At 39.1% G+C, this 23,869-nt stretch overlaps 1 protein-coding gene across 2 annotated transcripts in view; it reads right to left on the bottom strand.

Moving 5' to 3' along the window:
• NUDCD1 (NudC domain containing 1) overlaps window positions 1–23,869 on the bottom strand; it is a 93,119-nt gene that overhangs the window by 56,202 nt on the left and 13,048 nt on the right. For both annotated transcript variants that reach the window (XM_017891525.1, XM_017891524.1), the window contains exon 3: window positions 1,328–1,513. In XM_017891525.1, the coding sequence (XP_017747014.1) occupies window positions 1,328–1,513 (186 nt within the window). The remainder of the gene's footprint in view (window positions 1–1,327; window positions 1,514–23,869) is intronic.

The raw sequence follows: 23,869 nt of genomic DNA, 5'->3' as shown, positions 1-23,869 counted from the left end.
TTCATTAGGGCAGTATACACTAAAGAAGCCACAGGTATATTTAAGTTTTTAATTTATTTAAAAGATATTATTGAAGGCCTAATACATGCCAAGGGGATATACAAAACAAAACCAAAAGAAGTATAAGTTCATATGAAATAATGTGTGGTATTATTTTTCAGATGAAAGTGAGCCAAGTAGGTTTGTCTTGTTCAAAATCTACAGAATCCATACAGCTCAATACCATATAAATTCCCACTCTATCTCTCCTGTCCATTATTCTCAAAATACCTTCCAACTGTTTCAGGTAGCTGTGCTACATACCACATTACTTCTGTTTCTCAGAAAAATTAAAGTTGCTACTAAAGGCCAAAACAGAAATTGTCACAGTATCCAATGAATATTTGAAACTGTGAATGCAACAGGCTCTTGTAAATAGGCTACTGCTGTTCTGGTTATTTACTGTGTATTTTGAACATACTATAATTTGGTAGTATAACCTTTAGTATAACTTAGTAAGGTAGGTAAACTATTTGGTTCTAAGACCTCCCTGGTTTTTTTCAAGTAATTAAAGCCTGGTCTTTGCAGGCATCTATTGGTCAGATGAAATTATTTTGTAAGATATAAATGTATTAAGCTGCATCTCTTTACCCAGAACTAAAGGCCACCTGCTGAGATTCAGACAGTAGCAATATTACAATACATTTATTAGCATAACTCAAAGGAGCTGAAGCAGTAAACTAAATCTTTTGATTATCTGCTTGGCATCATTTTCTTCTACTTTCAAAAACTGTAGTTCTAGAGAAATTCCTTATTTATTACTATTAAAACCCTAACCTACCCTTTAGATTTATATCTAACTTTTAAATTAAAGTAAAATGTTGTCTTGGAAATTGGCATGTTAACTATGTATTTATATCATGTATTTTTCTAAATAGAGAATATTCTGGTAATTTGACCACTATTTGACCAATGTAAACATCCCAGCAAATCTAACATAATGGTAGAGGAGAAAAACATCCTAACATAAGCTTTTGGTCAACTCTTCTTCAAAAAGGAAGAGGCAATGTCAACGCTTAGTGAAGTACTCTACGCATATAAAATATCTGCTGAAAAATGAATGCAATTCTTGACAACTGCACTGACTCCAGATCAAAACAGGAATGGTTAATGTAACAGTTTGTGAAAAATATACATTTTATAATTTAGTTAAAAAGAGATCCAAAACATTACATATCAAACAACAGATCACATGTAAACCATCCTTGAAAAGTGTCATTTTAAAATAAGTCGGGTGTAATTTACATATACTTTCTGGACTTTGCATAAGTCTCAAACAAACCCTCACCTCCCATTTTTCAGAAGCGCTATTTCCACGTTCACCTGTTCCAATGACATACAATCTTCCAGTTCCATCTGACAAGGTAACCCAGGTAGAAGATGTGAAATGGATAGATGCACAAAGACGATTGTCACATGCTGTCAAATCTGTAGGAAGTCGAAACACCTCTCGTGGTTTTCCTAAGGCAGTGTCCTAAAAAGAAGACCAAACATTATACATTAATCTCTTCCTCTTCACTGATCCACACACACACAAATAATACCTGCAGTGTGGTGGTTTCTCTCCTTTTTAAGAGTTGGAGTCTAATTCCTTTTCCTTTGAGTGTGAGCTGTCCTACTGATTCACTTTTAACAAAAATACATAGATGTGACAGATGGTATGTGACTTCAAGAACTAGGTCATAAAAGACTACATTTTTTACCTCCCTCTCTCTCTTGGATCGCACATTCTGAGGGAGGCTAGCTACCATGCTATGAATACGCTTAAGGTAGCCCCATGGACAGGCCCATATGGGGAGGAAATGACGGCTCTTGCCAACAATCAGCATTCCACGAGTTAATCATTTCGAAAATGTATGTTTTAGCCCTAGTCAAGGCTTCGGATGACTGCAGCCCTGGCTATCATTTTGGCTATAAACTCACGAAAAAAATCATGAGCCAGACCACCCACCTGAACTACTCCCTGATTTCTGACCATAGAAACTGATATGATAAGTGGTTATTGTTTCAAGTCACTAAGTTTTGAAGTTGTCGTATAATGACAGAAAACTAATACAATGCAGTAATCTAGTTTTCACTCTCTTTATTTTAGAGTTAAAGATCAGTATTTTTAACTTACTAGTTAGAAATACCACATCATGTTCAAAAGAGACAACAGTCTGCAGTATGAAAACACTACATTTAGCCTACTATGAATCTAGGTTTTTGTTAACAAATTTTAATTGGGTCTATGTACTTATAATGTAAAGCTATGATTGCTGCTAAGGTTTGAATGTTGTATCCTCCCCAAAAGCTGAGTTAAAACCTAATTACCAAAGTGACGTTACTAGAAGTTAGGGCCTCTAGTCATTAGGGCTCCACACTGGTAACTGGGAATAAGTAACCTTAGAGAAGGGACCGAAAGAGGGAGTTTGTCTCTTTTTCCCCCTCTGCCTTCTGTCATGTGAAGGCATATTATGCCTCCTTTCCGGAGAATGCAATGTTCAAGGCATCATCTTGGAAGCAGAGACTGAACCCTTACCAGATACCAAACCTGCCAGTACCTGGATCTTGGAATTCTCAGCTTCCAGAACTCAAAGAAATAAATTTCTGTTCTTTATAAATTACCAATTCTCAGGTATTTTGTTACAGCAGCACAAATGGACTACAACAGTTACATCATTGAAATGTTTCACAAGAGAATACATTTTTAAAGGTCTATAATTCAGAAAATAAACTTCCTCTCATATACCAAACTGCACTCAAATTCAACCATTTGTTGTTGTTGCTGAACTCTACAAGTTTTTCTATAGGAGAAAAGTAATCCTTTATATCCATATTTCATTCCCTGCTCCTAGAACTTAGATCTATATATGTTATAATATTTAAATAAACTGTATACAATGTCCTTACTACCCACAAAATTTTTGGTGACTCATTTTTTCTTTCTAAAGCACCTAATTTAGCTTTCTCCAAAACACCAGCTTTCCTTCCTTTCATATTTTACTGCTTTACATAAATTAAATTAATACACAATGGCAAGCAGAGTTCACAATAAGTTTGTAGAATGATCAAATCTGAGTATCAGTGATCTAAAACCACAAGCAAGAAACAGAATCATACCAGTATAGTACTAAGTAGCCTGTTAGTAGTAAACATTAAGCTTACTGTGGTCTTCCATCAGTATGTTTTATAGAGAGAATAGAGACTATCAATTAACCCATTCAGTATGTTAAGTGGAGGTCAATTAAGATAAATTTTACTGTAGGTCACACCATTTAGAGGATGATGGGGTATTTCCAGTTAGTGAAAAAAAAAAAAAAGAAAATAGACTAGTCCACAAATGCTACTGGGACACCAGAGAACTTCTGGGAAAAATTAAACTTATTCTCTCCCTCATACCATAAATGAAAATACTCCATATTCCAGTAGATCAAGTGTCTAAATGTGGTAAAGGAAAAGGAAAATAATACTGTTTTATAATCTCAGGATGGAAAAGTCTTTCTACACATAAATAAAAGGCATGTAGAAGAAAGGGAGATAAATATAACTCAGGGCCAATATGTATAACATAAAAAGAGCCCTTAAAACTTAACAAGAAACATATGATTATTTAAAACGTTTAGGGGGATGGGCAGATCATGACAGACAGGAGGCAGGACTAGATTACAGCTCCAACTCTGATGGACAGAGCAGCCTGTGGAGCCTTGCATCATGATGTTTTACTCCAGAATGACTGCACGAATAAATCAGGAAAGCCGAGAAAACCCACAGACCCTCTGAAGGAAGTGGATTGCTCCTGCAGGACCCAGGAGACACCCCAAATACTGTTAGTACCCAAACTGTGGAAGTGGGAAACAGAGATCCCTCAAACACACCCCCCCACTATGGAACCTGAAGGTCTAGGTTACGGGAGAAAATTCTGACCTTACCTGGAACTGAGTCAACTGAGAGAGCCGAGCAAAATACAGGGGTAGAGAAAGCAGCAGGGAAAGCCCTGTGAGCTTGCTGGGTTCCCTAATAAACCATTTCTGCCTGTCCTCACAGGGGTCCTTCGGGAGGGCGGCCAGAGGCACCGGGGAAAGGCCAACAGGGAAAAGGAATCGCCAGCTGAATTCTGTAACATTTTGAACTGATGGAGAAGTCTCCTGGGAAAGTCTGCTTCCCAGAATTCAGGGAAGGGTGTGAATCTGGTGGGCAGACTCCACAGGCGGGTGAAGAAGGAAAGCCATATTTGCTTTAGCAGCTGGGAAACGGGTAGCCTGGAGCAAGTTCTCAGCCCTGCTTGCCCACTGCCTGGAAACAGACTTGGTGTTGTTGGCGGGGGCATGGTGGGAGTGAGACAGGCCCCTCGGATTGCATGGGAGTTTGGTGAGGCCTGTGACGGCCTGCTTTCCCCCACTTCCCTGACAATCTGCATGACTCAGCAGAGGCAGCCATAATCTTCCTAGGAGCATAACTCCATTGACCTGAAAACCTCACCCCCTTTCCCCACTGGACACGCCCAAGAAGAGCCTGAGCTCAGACACACCTAGGTCTGCCCCCACCCAATGGTCCTTCCCTACAGGGAAGTTCTACAGTCCCCATCCACTGTTTGTTCCTCCCCATACTACCACAGCTGATGCTCTCTGGAAAGTACCACCTCCTGACAGGGAGTCAACCAGCACAAAAATAGTGCATTAAATAACCAAACCTAAGAACTCTCAGAGTCCATTTCACCCTGCTGACACCTCCAGGTGCTGGTATCCATGGCTGAGAGACCCACAAATGGTACACAAAACAGGACTACGTGCAGACAACCCCAGTACCAGCCTGGAGCCTGGTAGACTTGCTGGGTGGCTAGAGCCAGAAGAGAGATAACCATCACTCCAGCTCAGCTCTCAGGAGGACACATCCATAGGAAAAGGGGGAGACTACTACATCAAGGGAACACCCCATGGGACAAAAGAATCTGACAACAGCCTTGAGCCCTTGACTTCCTTCTGATAGAGGCTACCAAAAGGAGAAGGAACCAGAAAATCAAGTCTGGTAATATGACAAAACAAGGTTCTTTAACACCACCCGAAAATCACAGTAGGTCACCAGCAATGAATCCAAACCCAGAAGAAATCCCTGATTTACCTGAAAAAGAATTCAGGAGGTCAGTTATTAAGCTAATCAGGGAGGCACCAGAGAAAGGCAAAGCCCAATGTAAGGAAATTAAAAAAAAAGATACAAGAAGTGAAAGGGGAAATATTGGATGAAATAGCATAAATAAAAAACAACCGAAACTTTAGGAAACAATGGACGCACTTATAGAAATCCAAAATGCTCTAGAAAGTCTCAGCTATAGAATCAAACAAGTAGAAGAAATTAATTCAGAGCTCGAAGACAAGGTCTTTGAATTAACCCAATCCAACAAGGACAAAGGAAAAATAATAAGAAAATATGAACAAGGCCTCCAAGAAGTCTAGGATTATGTTAAATGACCAAACCTAAGAATAATTGGCATTCCTGTGAAAGAAGAGAAATCTGAAAGTCAGGTAAACATATTTGGGGGAATAATCAAGGAAAACTTCCCCGGCCTTGCTAGATACCTAGACATCCAAAAACAAGCAGCACAAAGAATATTTGGGAAATTCACCGCAAAAAGATCATTGCCTAGGCACACTGTCTTCAAGCTATCTAAAGCTAAGACGAAGTCTTGAAAGAATTTTAAGAGCTGTGAGACAAAAGAACCAAGTAACCTATAAAGAAAAACCTGTCAGATTAACAGATTTGTCAGCAGAAGCCCTACAAGCTAGAAAGCATTAGCGCACTATCTTCAGTCTTCTCAAACAAAACAATTAACAGGCAAGAATTGTGTATCCAGCGAAACAAAGCTTCATATGTGAAGGAAAGATACAGTCTTTTTCAGACAAACAAATGCTGAGAGAATTCACCACTACCAAGCCACTGTCAGGCCTCTGAGCCCAAGCTAAGCCATCATATCCCCAGTGACCTGCACGTATACTACATCCAGATGGCCTGAAGCAACTGAAGATCCACAAAAGAAGTGAAAATAGTCCTAACTGATGACCTTCCACCATTGTGATTTGTTCCTGCCCCACTCTAACTGATATTCTCCCTGGCCCTTAAGAAGGTACTTTGTAATATTCTCCCCCGCCCTTAAGAAGGTACTTTGTAATATTCTCTCCGCCCTTAAGAATGTACTTCCTATGCCTATCCCAAACTTATAAGAACTAATGATAATCCCACCGCGCTTTGCTGACTCCTTTTTCGGACTCAGCCCGCCTGCACCCAGGTGAAATAAACACCTTTGTTGCTCACACAAAGCCTGTTTGGTGGTCTCTTTACAGAGATGCGTATGACATTTGGTGCTGAAGACCCAGGACAGGAGGACTCCTTTGGGAGATCAGTCCCGTCCTTGCCCTCACTCCGTGAGGAGATCCACCTACGACCTCGGGTCCCCGGACCAATCAGCCCAAGGAATATCTCACCAATTTCAAATCAGGCAAGCGGTCTTTTCACTCTCTTCTCCAGTCTCTCTTGCTACCCGTCAATTTCCCTCTTTTGCTACCCTTCAATCTCCCTGTCCTTCCAATTCCAGCTCTTTTTCCTCTCTAGTAGAGACAAAGGACACACATTTTATCCATGGACCCGAAACTCTGGCGCCAGTCACAGACTCAGGAAGACAGCCTTCCCTTGGCGTTTAATCACTGCGGGACGCCTGCCTGATTATTCACCCACACTCCATTGGTGTCTGATCACTGCGGAGACACCTGCCTTGGTCATTCACACACATTCCCTTGGTGGCAAGTCAATTGCAGGGATGCCTGAGTTGGCTGCTCACCCACATTGCAGGCCAGGGCTGCTCACTCCCACCTCCCTTCTCCATGTCTCTACCTTCTCTTTTCTCTGGGCTTGCCTCCTTGACTATGGGCAACCTTCCACCCCCTCCTTCCCCCTTCTTCTCCCTTAGCCTGTGTTCTCAAAAACTTAAAACCTCTTCAACTCACACCTGACCTAAAACCTAAGCGTCTTATTTTCTTCTGCAACACCGCTTGGCCCCAGTACAAACTTGACAATGATTCTAAATAGCCAGAAAACGGTACTTTTGATTCCTCCATCCTACAAGATCTAGATAATTCTTGTCATAAAATGGGCAAATGGTCTGAGGTGCCTGACGTCCAGGGATTCTTTTACACATCGGTCCCTTCCTAATCTCTGCTGCCAATGAGACTCGCCCCAAATCTTTCTTCTTTCTCTCCTGTCTGTTCCTTCAGTCTCCACTCCAAGCTCTGAGTCCTGTGAATTCTTCTTTTCTACAGAGCCATCTGACCTCTCCCCTCCTTCCCAGGCTGCTCCTCGCCAGGCCAAGCCAGGTCCCAACTCTTCTTCAGTCTCTGCTCCCCTACCCTATAACCCTCCTATTACCTCCCCTCCTCACACCCAGTCTAGCTTACAGTTTCCTTCTGTGACTAGCCCTCCCCCACCTGCTCAACAATTTCCTCTTAGAGAGGTGGCTGGAGCTGAAGGCATAGCCAAGGTTAATAATGCTTCTCTTTCTTTATCAGAACTCTCCCAAATCAGTTAGCTTTTAGGCTCGTTTTCATCAAATATGAAAACCCAGTCCAGTCCATAGCCCGTCTGGCAACAACCCTTAGACGCTTTACCGCCCTGCGTCCAGAGGGGCCAGAGGGCTGTCTTATTCTCAATATGCATTTTATTACCCAACCCGCTCCCTACATTAAAAAAAGCTCCAAAAATTAGATTCTGGCCATCAACCCCACAACAGGACTTAACTGACCTCGCTTTCAATGTGTACAATAATAGAGAAGAGTTGCAATTACTTGCCTCCGCTGTGAAGAAACCTCAGCCACATCTCCAGCACACAAGAACTTCAAAACGCCTAAACCGCAGGGGCCAGGCATTCCTCCAGGATCGCCTCCCCAAGGATCTTGCTTCAAGTGCTGGAAATCTGGCCACTGGGCCAAGGAATGCCGGCAGCCTGGGATTACTCCTAAACCGTGTCCCATCTGTGTAGGACTCCACTGGAAATCGGACTGTCCAACTTGCCCAGCAGCCACTCCCAGAGCTCCCGGAACTCTGGACCAAGGCTCTCTGACCGACGGCTTCCCAGATCTTCTTGGCTTAGCGGCTGAAGACAGACACTGCCCGATCACCTTGGAAGCCTACAGGACCATCACAGATGCTTTGGGTAACTCTTACACTGGAGGGTAAGTCCGTCCCCTTCTTAATCAATACAGAGGGTACCCACTCCACATTACCTTCTTTTCAAGGGCATAAATTACCTCCATAACTGTTGTAGGTATTGATGGCCAGGCTTCTAAACCCCTTAAAACTCCCCAACTCTCATGCCAACTTGGACAACATTCTTTTATGCACTCCTTTTTAGTTATCCCCACCTGCTCAGCTCCCTTATTAGGTCGAGACATTTTAAGTAAATTATCTGCTTCCCTGACTATTCCTAGGCTACAGCCACACCTCATTGCTGTCTTTTCCCCCAGTTCAAAGCCTCCTTCACATCCTCCCCTTGTATCTCCCCACCCCAATCCACAACTATAGGACACCTCTACTCCCTCCTTGGCAACCGATCATGTACCCCTTACCATACCATTAAAACCTAATCACCCTTACCCAGCTCAATGCCAATATCCCATCCTACAGCACACTTTAAAAGGATTAAAGCCTGTTATCACTCGCCTGCTACAGCATGGCCTTTTAAAGCCTATAAACTCTCCTTACAATTCCCCCACTTTACCTGTCCAAAAACCAGACAAGTCTTACAGGTTAGTTCAGGATCTGCACCTTATCAACCTAATTGTCTTGCCTATCCACCCTATGGTGCCAAACCCATATACTCTCCTATACTCAATACCTCCCTCCACAACCCATTATTCTGTTCTAGACAAACCTAGCTGACTCCATAAATCCTAAATCCTTTCCCCACTCCCCTTTCCACTCCTTAAAAAACAGCCCTAAAAGCTGCTCCGAAACTAGCTCTCCCTAACTCATCCCAACCTTTTTCATTACACACAGCTGAAGTGCAGGGCTGTGTGGTCGGAATGCTTACACGAGAGCCAGGGCTGTATCACGTAGCCTTTCTTTCCAAACAACTTGACCTTACTGTTCTGGACTAGCCCCCACATTATTCCTGATACCACACCTGACCTCCATGACTGTATCTCTCTGATCCACCAGGCATTCACTCTGTTTCCTCATATTTCCTTCTTTTCTGTTCCTCACTCTGATCACACTTGGTTTACTGATGACAGTTCCACCAGGCCTAATTGCCACTCACCAGCAAAGGCAGGCTATGCTATAGTATCTTCCACATCTATCCTTGAGGCTACCACTCTGCCCCACTCTACTACCTCTCAGCAAGCCAAACTCACTGCCTTAACTCAGGCCCTCACTCTTGCAAAGGGACTACACGTCAATATTTATACTGACTCTAAATATGCCTTCCATATCCTGCACCACCATGCTGTTATATGGGCTGAAAGAGGTTTCCTCTCTATGCAAGGGTCTTCCATCATTAATTCCTCTTTAATAAAAACTCTTCTCAAGGCCACTTTACGTCCAAAGGAAGCTGGAGTCATTCACTGCAAGGGACATCAAAAGGCATCAGATCCCATCACTCAGGGCAACACTTATGCTGATAAGGTAGCTAAAGCAGCCAGCTTCCAACTTCTGTCCCTCAGCGTCAGTTTTTCTCCTTCTAATCGGTCACTCCCACCTACTCCCCCACTGAAACTTCCACCTATCAATCTCTTCCCACACAAGGCAAATGGGTCTTGGATTAAGGAAAATATCTCCTTCCAGCCTCACAGGCCCATTCTATTCTGTCATCATTTCATAACCTCTTCCATGTAGGTTACCAGCCACGAGCCTGTCTCTTAGAACCTCTCATTTCCTTTCTATTGTGGAAATCTATCCTCAAGGAAATCACTTCTCAGTGTTCCATCTGCTATTCTACTACTCCTCAGGGATTGTTCAGGCCCCCTCTCTTCCCTACACATCAAGCTCAGGGATTTGTCCCTGTCCAGGACTGGCAAATTGACTTCACTCACATGCTCCGAGTCAGGAAACTAAAATACCTTTTGATCTGGGTAGACACTTTCACCAGATGGGTAGAGGCCTTTCCTACAGGGTCTGAGAAGGCCACCACGGTAATTTCTTCCCTTCTGTCAGACATAATTCCTTGGTTTGGCCTCCCTACCTGTATACAGTCCGATAAGGGAATGGTCTTTATTAGTCAAATCACCCAAGCAGTTTCTCAGGCTCTTGGTAGTCGGTGGAACCTTCATACCCCTTACTGTCCTTAATCTTCAGGAAAAGTAGAAAGGAATAATGGTCTTTTAAAGACACACCTCACCAAGCTCAGCCTCCAACTTAAAAAGGACTCGACAGTACTTTTACCTCTTGCCCTTCTTAAAATTAGAGCTTGCCCTCGAGATGCTACAGGGTACAATCCATTTGAACTTTTATATGGACACACTTTCTTTTTCGGCCCCAACCTCACCCCAAACACTAGCCCTCTAGGCAACTATCTTCCAGTCCTCCAGCAGGCTAGACAGGAAATTCACCAGGCTGCAAATCTTATTAAAAAACTGACCCCTCAAACTCTACAACCTTGGTGGACCGGACCCCATTAGTCATCTATAGTATCCCAATGGCTGTTCATCTGCAGGACCCCCCCATTAGGTTCATAGTTCCAGAGTAAAACTGTGCCCATCAGACAGTCAGCCTGACTTCTCCTCTTCCTCCTGGAAGTCGCAAGTACTCTCCCCTACTTCCCTTAAACTCACTCGCATTTCTGAAGAACAGTAATAACCCTTATGAGCCTAATATATCCCTTCATTCTATTAGGTCTACTCATCCTTACCCGACTTTTCGCAACAGGGCTTTACGGCTTTACGCAGTCACTCTCACTACTTGGACTGCACCCCGAAAACTTGTCATCCCTACTATCTTCTGTCCAGTCACACGCCTATTTACCATTCTCAACTACTCATAAATGCCCCGCCCTTGTTTACACTGCCAGTTTACACTTTTCTTCCAAACCATCATAGTGGACATCTTCTGTTACTATCCCCAATCCACCACTCTCAACTCCCTCTTGAAGTAGATGGATGATCTTTGCTGACAGGGTACACTCCAATACTTTCACCCTGATGAAGTCCTATTCTTTACTTTTATACTCACTCTTATTCTTCTTCCCGTTCTTATGCCACCGTTTACCTCTCCCCACAGCTATCTCCAGCACACTATCAATCTCACTCACTCTCTCCTAGCAGTTTCTAATCCTTCTTTAACAAACAATTGCTGGCTTTGCATTTCTCTTTCCTCCAAAATCTCCGAGGCCTCTATTTACCCACTGCTAAGAAGAGGAGACTCTGCACAATTTTTAAATGAAGAGTGTTGTTTTTACTTAAATCAATCTGGCCTGGTATATGACAACATAAAAAAAACTCAAGGATAGAGCCCAAAACCTCACCAACCAAGAAAATAATTACATTGAACCCCCCACCAGACACTCTCTAATTGGATGTCCTGGGTTCCCCCAATTCTTAGTCCTTTAATACCTGTGTTCCTCCTTCTTTTATTCAGAGCTTGTGTCTTCCATTTAGTTTCTCAATTCCTACAAAACCACATCCAGGCCATCATCAATCATTCTATACGACAAATGCTCCTTCTGACAACCCCACAATATCACCCCTTACCCCAGGAAAATCTTTCTTTGGTTTAATCTCTCCCACTCTATGTTCCCACACTGCCCCTAATCCTGCTCGAAGCAGCCCTGAGAAACATTGCCCATTATCTCTCCATATCACCCCCCAAAAATTTTCACCACTCCAACACTTCGCCACTATTACGTTTTGGTTTTCTTATTAATATAAAAAGACAGGAATGTCAGGCCTATAAACCCAAGTTAAGCCATCATATCCCCTGAAACAACTGAAGATCCACAAAAGAATTGAAAATAGCCTTAACTGATGACACTCCACCATTGTGATTTGTTCCTGCCCCACCCTAACTGATAGGATATATTCTCCCCTGCCCTTAAGAAGGCATTTTGTAATATTCTTCCCATCCCCGCACTTAAATAGGTACTTTGTAATATTCTCTCCGTCCTTAAGAATATACTTTGTATGCCTATCTCAAACCTGTAAGACCTAATAATAATCCCACCACCCTTTGCTGACTCCTTTTTCGGACTCAGCCCGCCTGCACCCAGGTAAAATAAACAGCATTGCTGCTCACACAAAGCCTGTTTGGTGGTCTCTTTACATGGATGCGTGTGACAGCCACCACTACAGAACTGCTAAAAGGAGCTCTACATCTTGAAACAAATCCTAGAAACACATCAAAACAGAACCCGTTTTAAGCATAAATCACTCACGACCTATAAAAAAAAACAATTAAAAAACAAAAACATGTATACAGGCAACAAAGAGCATGATGACTGGAATGGTACCTTACATCTCAATAGTAACATTGGATGTAAATGGTCTAAACGCTCCACTTAAAAGATACAGAATTGTAGAATGGGTAAGAATTCACCAACCATTTGCTGCCTTCAAGAGACTCACCTAATACATAAAGATTCACATACACTTAAGGTAAAAGGGTAGAAAAAGACATTTAATGCAAATAGCACCAAAAACGAACAGGAGTAGCTATTCTTATATCAGACAAAACAAACTTTAAAGCAACAGCAGTTAAAAAAGGCAAAGAGGGACATTATACAATGATAAAAGGCCTTGTCCAATAGGAAACTATCATGATCCTAAACATATAACGACCTAACACTGGAGCTCCCAAATTTATAAAACAATTACTAATAGATCTAAGAAATGAGATAGACAGCAATGCAATAATAGTGGGGGACTTCAATACTCCTCTAATAGCCCTACACAGGTCAAGACAGAAGGTCAACAAAGACGCAATGGATTTAAACTATACCCTGGAACAAATGGACTTAACAGATATATACAGAACATTTCATCCAACAACCACAGAATATACATTCTATTCAAAAACATGTAAATACATGGAAATTAAAAAACTTGCTCCTGAATTATCATTGGGTCAAAAAATGATATCAGGATGGAAATTAAAAAATTATTTGAACTGAAGACAACAGTGACACAACCTATCAAAACCTCTGGGACACAGCAAAGGCAGTACTAAGTGGAAAGTTCATAGCCCTGAACACCTATATCAGAAAGTCTGAAAGAGCACAAATAGACAGTCTCAGGTCACACCTCAAGGAACTGGAAAAACAAGAACAAACCAAACCCAAAACCAGCAGAAGAAAGGAAATAACCAAGATCAGAACAAAACTAAATGAAATTGAAACAAACAAAAAAATACAGACGATAAAGGAAACAAAAAGTTGGTTCCTTGAAAAGATAAAAAAAATGGATAGACCATTAGCAAGATTAATCAAGAAATGAAGAGAGAAAATCCAAATAAGATCAATAAGAAACAAAATGGGAGATGTTACAATTTAAAAATTACCAATAAAAAAAGTCCAGGACCAGGCCAGGCGCGGTGGCTCATGCCTGTAATCCCAGCACTTTGGGAGGCCAAGGCGGGCAAATCACGAGATCAGGAGATTGAGAACATCCTGGCTAACAAGGTGAAACCCCGTCTCTACAAAAAATAAAAAAAAATTAGCTGGGTGTGGTGGCTGACACCCATAGTCCCAGCTACTCGGGAGACTGAGGCAGGAGAACGGCGTGAACCCAGGAGGTGGAGCTTGCAACCAGCCAAGATAGCGCCACTGCACTCCAGCCTGGGTGACACAGCGAGACTCCATCAAAAAAAAAAAAAAGTCCAGGACCAGACAGATTCACAGCAGAATTCTACCAGATGTTCAAAGAACTGGTACCAATCCTATTGACACTATTCCACAAGACAGAGAAAGAGGGAAGCCTCCCTAAATCATTCTATGAAGCCAGTATCACCCTAATACCAAAACCAGGAAAGGACATAACCAAAAAAAAAAAAAAACTACAGACAGATATCCTTGATGAACACAGATGCTAAAATCTTTAACAAAATACTAGCTAACCGAATCCAACAACATATCAAAAACATAATCCACCATGATCAAAAGGGTTTCATACCAGAGATGCAGAGATGGTTTAACATACACAAGTCAATAAATGTAATACACTGCATAAACAGAATTAAAAACAAAAATCACATGATCATCTCAATAGATGCAGAGAAAGCATTCAACAAAATCCAGCATCGCTTTATGATTAACTCTCAGCAAAATCGGTATACAAGGGACATACCTCAATATAATAAGAGCCATCTATGACAAACTCAGAGCCAACATAATACTGAATGGGGCAAAGTTGAAAGCATTCCCTCTGAAAATTGGAACAAGACAAGCATGCCCACTCTTACTACTCCTCTTCAAATAGTACTGGAAGTCCTGGCCAGAGCAATCAGACAAGAGAAAGAAATAAAGGGCATCCGAATCAGTAAAGAGAAAGTCAAAATGCCGCTGTCTGCTGATGATTATCTGTTTACCTAGAAAATCCCAAAGGACGCCTCCAGAAAGCTCCTAGAACTGATAAAAGAATTCAGCAAAAGTTTTCGAATACAAACTTAATGTACACAATTCAGTACCTCTTCTATATACCGATAGCCACCAAGTTGAGAACCAGATCAGGAACTCAACCCCTTTTACAATAGCTGCAAAAAACAAACAAACAAAAAAAACCACGTAGGAATATACCTAAACAAAGGAGATGAAAGACCTATACAAGGAAAACAACAAAACACTGCTGAAAGAAATCAAAGATTACACAAACAAATGGAAACACATCCCACACTCATGGATGGGTAGAATTAATACTGTGAAAATGACTATACTGCCAAAACAATCTACAAATTCAAGGCAAAACCCATCAAAATACCACCATCATTCTTCACAGAATTAGAAAAAAAAAAAAAATATGTAACCAAAAAACAGCCCGCATAACCCAAGCAAGACTAAGTTAAAAGAACAAATCTGGAGGCATCACATTACCTGATTTCAACCTATACTATAAGGCCATGTCATGGTACTGGTATAACCTATACTATAAGGCCATACATCATGGTACTGGTATAAAAATAGGCACACAGACCAATGGAAAAAAAGAGAGAATCCATAAACAAACCCAAATACTTATAGCCAATGAAGCAAACAAAAATATAAAGTGGGGAAATGATACCCTTTTCAACAAACAGTGCTGGAATAACTGGCCAGCCACATGTAGGAGAATGAAACGGGACCTTCATCTCTCACCTTATACAAAAATCAACTCAAGATGGATTAAGGACTTAAATCTAAGACCTGAAACTATACAAATTCTAGAACATAACATTGGAAAAACCCTTCCAGACATTGGCTAAGGCCAGGATTTCATGACCAAGAACCCAAAAACAAATGAGATTAAAAACAAAGATAAATAGCTGGGACTTAATTAAACTATAAGAGCTTTTGCACAGCAAAAGGAACAGTCAGCAGAATAAACAGACAACCTACAGAGTGGGAGAAAATCTTCACAATCTATACATCCGATAAAGGACTAATATCCAGAATCTACAACGAACTCCAACAAATCAGCAAGGAAAAAAATCAACAATCTTATCAAAAAGTAGGCTAAGGACGTGAATAGACAATTATTCCTTTTTTTATTTTTTTTGAGATGGAGCCTCGCTCTGTTGCCAGGCTGCAGTGCAATGGTGCGATCTTGACTCACTGAAACCTCTGCCTCCTGGGTTCAAATGATTCCCCTGCCTCAGCCTCCCGAGTAGCTAGGACTACAGGTGCGTGTCACCATGCCTGGCTAATTTTTTATATTTTAGTAAAGATGGGGTTTCACCATGTTGGCCAGGATGGTCTCAATCCTGACCTTGTGATCCGCCCGCCTCAGCCTCCTTCCAATCCCAAAGTGCTGAGATTACAGGCGTGAGCCACAACACCCGGCCATGAATAGACAATTCTTAAAAGAAGATATACAAATAAATGGCCAAAACGCATATGAAAAAACACTCAACCTCACTAATGATCAGGGAAACGCAAATCAAAACTACAATACGATACCACCTTAGTCTTGCAAGAATGGCCATAATCAAAATATCAAAAATAGTAGATGTTGGTGTGGATGCTGTGAACAGGGAACACTTCCGTGCTGCTAGTGGGAATGTAAACTAGTACAACCACTATGCAAAACAGTATAAGGATTCCTTAAAGAACTAAAAGCAGAACCTCCGTTTGATCCAGCAATCCCACTACTGGGTATCTACCCAGAAGAAAAGAAGCCATTATACAAAAAAGATACTTGCGCACGCATGTTTATAGCAGCACAATTTGCAACTTCAAAAAAGTGGAACCAACCCAAATACCCATCAATCAACGAGTGGATAAATAAACTGTGGTGTATATATACGTCGGAATACTGCTCAGCCATAAAAGGAATGAATTAATGGCATTCACAGTGACTTGGATGAGACTGGAGACTATTATTTTAAGTGAAATAACTCAGGAATGAAAAACCAAACATTGTATGTTCTCACTCGTAAGTGGGAGCTAAGCTAGAGGATGCAAAACCATAAGAATGACACAACGGACTTTGAGGACTTGGGAAAAGAGTGGGAAGGGGTGAGGGATAAAATTCAACTACAAATAGGACTACAAATAGGGTATACTGTATATTGCTCAGGTGATGGCTGAACCAAAATCTCACAAATCACCATTAAAGAACTTACTCATGTAACCAAACGCCATCCGTTGTTCCCCAACAACCTAGGGAAATAAAAAAATTAAAAAGAAAAAATGAAAAAATGTTACATGGGGAAAATATTTGAACAGGAAAACTACAGTTTAAAAGAAGTAGGCGAGGCACGGTGGCTCATGCCTATAATCTCAGTATTTTGTGGGGCCAAGGCAGGTGAATCACCTGAGGCAAGAGTTCAAGACCAGCCTGGCCAACATGGTGAAACCCCATCTCTACTAAAAATACAAAAATTAGACAGGTGTGGTGGCAGGCACCTGTAATCCCAGCGACGCGGGAGGCTGAGGCAGGAGAATTGCTTGAACCCAAAGACAGAGTTTGCAGTGAGCTGAAATCGCAGCACTGCACTCTAGCTCAGGCAACAGAGCGAGACACTGTCAAAACAAAACAAAACAAAACAAAACAAAAAACACCCAAATCACTATTATAAAATAACGGATTAATAAAATATGATTACCTCATTGACCAGAGAAAACAATCTTACACTAGTAATGACTATTCTTGGCTAAAGTGCCATGTCAGTGGGAGTAAAAATAACTATAGGCTTTTTGGAGATAATATAAAGCTATGAGGTACTGCTATGTTTTTATTAAGTTTTATGTTTTATATGCCTTTTGACATGATTCCACTTACCGGAATTTATTCAATAAGAATACCTGCATGTGTACATGAAGATCTATATAACAAAAATGTTTATTTTAATAACGAAAAGGAAAACTGTGCCAATAAAAACTAGGAAAAACAACCTAGTTATTTATCAATAAAGTAGGTAAGAAGAAAGCAGCCCCTGATATTACGGAAAAGGCCTAGCAGTATCAGCCAGGCCTTCGTTTTGTTATGAGCTGGACTGGCACTAACAAGTGTTCTGTTCAACAGGAATAGTTTCACAAAACGTAAACATCAGATAGGGCCTCTGAATAACCGTGATGGAGCAGGACAAAAACAGCAGCACTTCACAGTGATATCTGAACACAGATACAACAGGAACACTGTCAAGGCTACAAACATGACCAGGCCAATATAAGCAGCTGCAGCTTCCTTACTAATTATAGTCTGAGCCTCAGTCTAGTCTTCTCTCCTTCTAGATAAGACTTATTAAGATACCCATTACATAAACAATCAGTTTCCTGACAGTATTCAATCCAGAATAAAGCCTCACTTTCTTTAACCCTTCCTCCAAAATCACCCAACAGAGAAGACCAATCTTATAACAGCATCCTGTTTCTAAATCCTTTTACTGAACAGTCTGTGGTTCCCATGGTATGTGTTCTCCCTTACTGCAAAAGTAACAAATCCAACTCATTCAACCACAGATGCTTGCCTGGTATCTTTGTCTGGAGAGCATTGGCAGGAATGGTTAACTATGGAACAGCCACCCTACAGAATACCAAGTAACTGTTAAACATACTGAGGTAGATTAATAATACTGACATAAAAAGATCTCCTAGATACTGATTTTTTTTTAAAGATGCAGAATACATACAATATGAATCCATATATGCCAAAACAAACATTATGATACGACAGCACAAAATATAGACAGACACATGCTGACCCGTTAAGAACGTTTACCATTAGGAAAATAAGACAGAAGTGTAGCGGTTGGGGAGATCAGGAGTATGAGAAAATTTTCCCTTTCTGCTTCAAATACATTACTTTTTTAAGACCAAGCAACTTGTGGGCGATAGACATAATTTTAAAGGTATTAGTAAGATAAAATGGGATGCTTTCCTCAAAACAGTTATTTCAAAGTAAAGGTTTCTAGTTGTCTCTACCACATGCCCCACACTGCATTTAATCTAATAAACCATTACTGGGAAGAATGTTGAGATAAACTTGTTAAATTACTATTCTTCATTTCATACACAATTATGAGCATTTTAAGCCATTTTCTTTAAAATACGTGGTTATACATGACGGAGGTTGCTAGAAGTCTAATTATCAACCAGATAAATGGGTACAATATCCAACAGAATGATTAAGATACTTGAGTATCTAAATGTGAAAATTAAATTAAAACACAAAAGGAAACACATAGTGGCTCTCTTACCTGCATTAATGACAGTTAAAGTAAAAGCAACCTAAATGTTTGATTGTTTAGATCTAATTTTTCAAAGTACAGTTTAATTTTAACTGGACTATAAGCAATAAAATACCTTTTTCTGTAAATCCTAAAATATAGCATTTACTTATATCTGAATAACCTCTATTGACAATTTCACTACATGCCCTCATAACAACACTTTATAGGCTTACATCTATAATGTCCAGGTCTCACATAATCATTTTCTTTTTCCTCACAAAAAGTTAATGTAACTACGTTCAAGGGCTAACACTGAAAAATCATTCTAAGGCAACATTTCACAGCTGATGCTGGATTAAAATTTCACTGATGAACGGAATACTTACTGAATCACTATAATATACAAGAATTGTATTAAATAAGTGCTTCAACTTTTTAACATGTCATGTATTTATCACCAAACTCTATGAGGTTAAAATTATTAATCACACTTAGAAGAGAGGTTCAAAAAGAATAAATAATTTGTCTGGAGCTCCACTGCTAGAAAATGACAGGGCCAAGATTAAAATCCTGATAAACCCTACTCCAAAAGTTGGTTTTCTTTCCCCTACTCCACATTTGCTTGAGAATAAACCACTTCTCAAGATTTTCTAAATAAATTAATACTTCAGCTCTCAATGCAATTTCTAGTATACCCATCCACAACCCCCCAAACCAACCTTGAATGTAACTACTATATTCAGTTTTTCTTCAGGCCTCTACACAGTACTTTTAATGCAGATCCCTGAGTCAATATAAGATGCTAAATAAAAATTATAATGCCCATTATGATATACTTCAGCCTATTTTATATATTACGATATATTAATATTATAATATAATTTATATATCATCCATAAGGGAGTCATTACAATTTTCTTAATAAATTGGTAAATATTATTTGACAAGATCATAGCAATAAAAACATACAACATTATACCATATATATATATATATATAGTAATGACACTACAACAAATATAAATATATATTATTTGTAACTATTTTTTTATTATATTATTATTTTTTAGTATATATAATAAAGTATATAGAATTATGATGTAAAAAGATATATAATATATAGGTGAATCAATTATAACGGGTGTTTTATATAATAATCATACAGAATATTCAAGTTGTAATATAGTCCAATGAATGCTAGGTTCATTAAAATTACTGAATATATTATACAGATAATAATATAAATATATTCATAAACTTCCTGACCTTAGAAATATTAATAAAATATAATTATTAATTTTATTGATAGTAGGTTAATATAAGGCCTATATATGTAGCTCCCCCATGAGTCACTTCAGCCTTTCCAAAGTGCTGAGATATAACCAGGCAGGCTTAGTAATTTAATATAGTTAAATGGTATTACTGTCTCAACCTAGCGTCGTTACCAGTAAACAAGTAATACATTAACTATGATACCTAAAGGAAAAGAAATTATAAAATTATAAAATTTAAAAAAATCCTTTATATAATAGAATAATTATAACAGATTTGGGCCTCTTGACAGTTGCCAGCTACAATAGAGAATCTTTGAAATAACAAAGTATTTTTCTAATAAATACAGATTTATAGAAAGGGCCTACCCAAGTTTAAAAGAAGCAATGGGTAGCCATTTAACAGGTATTATTAGATAACCATTTACTAATATTAGTGAGACAATGACATTTAAAACATAGCCCTTCTAAAGGAAGTGATCGTTTTTTTGGAGAAGTCTGTCTTTTCATTACTAATAACCATTAACTTTATTTGGAAGAAAGAATATAAGTTCCTTTTCCTTTTCTCTTTTTTTGTATTAAATGCACAATTCTAAGAATTGACCCCACTCTTTATTATTATTTTTTCTTTAATCAGGTATTGCAGCTCAGAAAATGTTACTCCGAAATAATGGCACTTCAATATGAAGCAGCCTCAAGGTACCATAATATCTGTCTCTATTAACAAGAAATAAGGAGAACTGGTAGAGCACTGTGGCATTCTGGAATAAATGAGTTTAAATCCAGACTCTTAGAAATATCCCTATGCCTCAGTTTCCTCAACTATAAGATAATAATAGTATCTTGTATATCAGGATAATATGAGGATATTATTCTATGAGATAGGATCCACAGGATCCACGGTTCTGTTCATTAAACAGTATGTGTAAAGTGTTTAGAACTGTTCCTGATATGTAATAATCTCTACTTAATAAAAGTTACCTGACATTATGATTTATTCTTATCATACAGTTCTACTGCTCTCAAATAAGGAATATGTGCAAAAAACCCAGCCAGTGTTTGTCTCCCATAAAGTGATACCCCAAGGCATATGCCAGTAATATCTCTTCATATTTGCATAATGCCTTCTACTTTTCAAAGCATTTTCACACATCTTGCTTTAACGTCTAAAAAACCTTATCATTATTCTTATTTTCTACTAGAAAACTGAAGCCAAGGATATATGGAGACTGCTGTACCCTTTTTGTCAGCTATATATTACCATGTAATAGTTACCTGTACACTCATATTAGCACCTAAAAAGTATAACATGTAAGTTACCTGAACTTATATGTACAACTATACATATACATATATGTATATGATATATATGCTTAAAATAAACTTTTCATCTTTGCATATACGTTTATATGCCAAGTTTTCTCCAACCTTGCCTTACAGCACTTTGTATACTGCATTCTAGCCATACTAAACTCTTGCAATTCCTGAGACATGCGCTGTATACATATAAGTACTTGAACATATTAAAAGTAATGGCAAAACTATTATTTTTGCACCAACCTATACATTAGTGTCCTACACGGAGCAGGTTTTCAATAAACATGTTAAAATGAACTCATTTGGTAAGTCTGTCTTAAATGTCTACTTCCTTTTCAACTAACTACCCTACCTCCCTAACAAGTATTAGAGCTACATCACATGTGCCACAAGATACCTATGGAAAAGTAAAATAAATTATGAATATGGATGGTACTACAAAAATTAACACTTTCAGATCTACCATAATGTCATCCGACTTCTTGAGTCAGAAAATTGGGAGAATAAATGTTATTGGCAAACTTTATGGTACACCAAATGCTATGAACAAATGCCCTATTCATTAACACAAAAAGGATTAAGGAAAAACTTTCATACACATATACACAGAACTCTACATCAAAATCTATTTGATCATTAAAATCTATTTGATCAGAGAGATCAGAGCATAGCCACTCATAAAAATGCATGTCCTATCACTTTAGTTGGCTTATACACATTGGGCCTAGATAGTAATTCTTGGTAGAACATGGGGCTAGCAAGAAAAAGCAACTAATACCTAAGAGAGTAAGAGGCCACACTGCATCTCCTCTGATCCAACAAGAAACAATCACAATTTTATACTATCTGTTTTAGGAATCACCTGGAGTAAAATATTTATCATTACCAGGAAATGTCTAACTCCTTTCCGAACATTTTGAGATAAACACTACATTGCCAATACAGAACTCATACAAATATTTGGATTAGAAGTAACAGGAGGAAGGTCCTATTCAGAATGCAAAGCCAACTCCCAACAGTAATAACGAACTTTACACAGCTATTATCCATTCAACAAATATATTGATCAAGTCTTCTGCTGGGTGCTAGAACCCATGGCCTCGTCCAGGGGTTGGTAAACTACAGTCCACAAGCCAATTCTTGCCCATTTTGTTTTTGTAAATAAAGGTTAGTTAATTGGAACATGGCCACACTCATTTGCGTATAAACATCTATGGCTGATTTCACACTACAACAGCAAAAGCGAGCAACAAGAGACTGTCTGGCCCACAAAGCCTAAATTAGCTGGCCTTGTGCAAAAAAGCGTATCAACCTCTAGACTAGATGAAATTCATAGCATATGTAGATTTGAGAGCCAATGGTGTGAATATTCCTAGGGGCATAGAGGTAAGATGTCAGGGCAAGCATGCTAGATGACAAAATGGTTACAACCTGGGACTTAAGTAAAGATTGCAAAGTAGACTGACACTGAATTAAAAGTATGCTTCAGGTAGTTTGTCGATGAGAAAAGGACCAGAAGAAATAGGATACAGCGCATGTCTCAGGAATTGCAAGAGTTTAGTATGGCTAGAATGCAGTATACAAAGTGCTGTAAGGCAAGGTTGGAGAAAACTTGGCATATAAACGTATATGCAAAGATGAAAAGTTTATTTTAAGCATATATATCATTTTGTGTTTATACTTGCAAAAAACAACAAACAACCTACCACCTCTGGAAAGACACACAAAACCAGTAAAGAAATTGCAGGGGATATAATGGACACTGGAGATAGGATAGATAAAAGATGGGATCAAGGAGGTTTCACTAAATACCTTTTAAAACTTTTTTGTTTTTTAAATTACATGAACATATTGTCTATTTTAAATTACATATTAAAACATGGATTTTGCCATGAAGGAAATATTAAAAGAATTTCAGCAAGTGATAGTATTAAACACGCAAATGAGACAGACTACTCTGTAGATGCAATGCACAGGAGGGCTAGACGGAACAGAGTACTTAGGAAGCTATTAACAGATTATTGGCTGTTTGAAGCAAATATATTAACAATGTACTGTGGAGTTTCCAACATATGAAGGTGTAAAACATACAATAAAATTAGCTCAAACAGTGAGAGGGTAAGTGAAAGGAATTATATTGTTGTAAGGTTTTCACATTGTTCTTAAAGTAAAAGAATACTAATTAGAGGCAGACTGTGGTAAGTCAAGGAAAACACTATAATCTCTGTATCAACCATTTAAAAAATAATAATACAAACAGGTTTAAATAAAAAGCCAAGGAGGAAATTAAATCGAGTTCTAAAGGCATTTTTTAAAAAAGAAAAACTGTGATTAATTCCTCCCGCAAAAAAGTAGGAACAGAGACACCAAGGAACAAAGAACAAACAGGGCATAATGAGAAGAGCAAGATGGTAATATCAACCCAAGAA

This window comes from Rhinopithecus bieti, unplaced genomic scaffold (assembly GCF_001698545.2).
Source record: "Rhinopithecus bieti isolate Rb0 unplaced genomic scaffold, ASM169854v2 scaffold_18921, whole genome shotgun sequence".
Lineage (NCBI taxonomy): Eukaryota > Metazoa > Chordata > Mammalia > Primates > Cercopithecidae > Rhinopithecus > Rhinopithecus bieti.
This window is presented reverse-complemented; position numbering and strand designations above follow the sequence as displayed.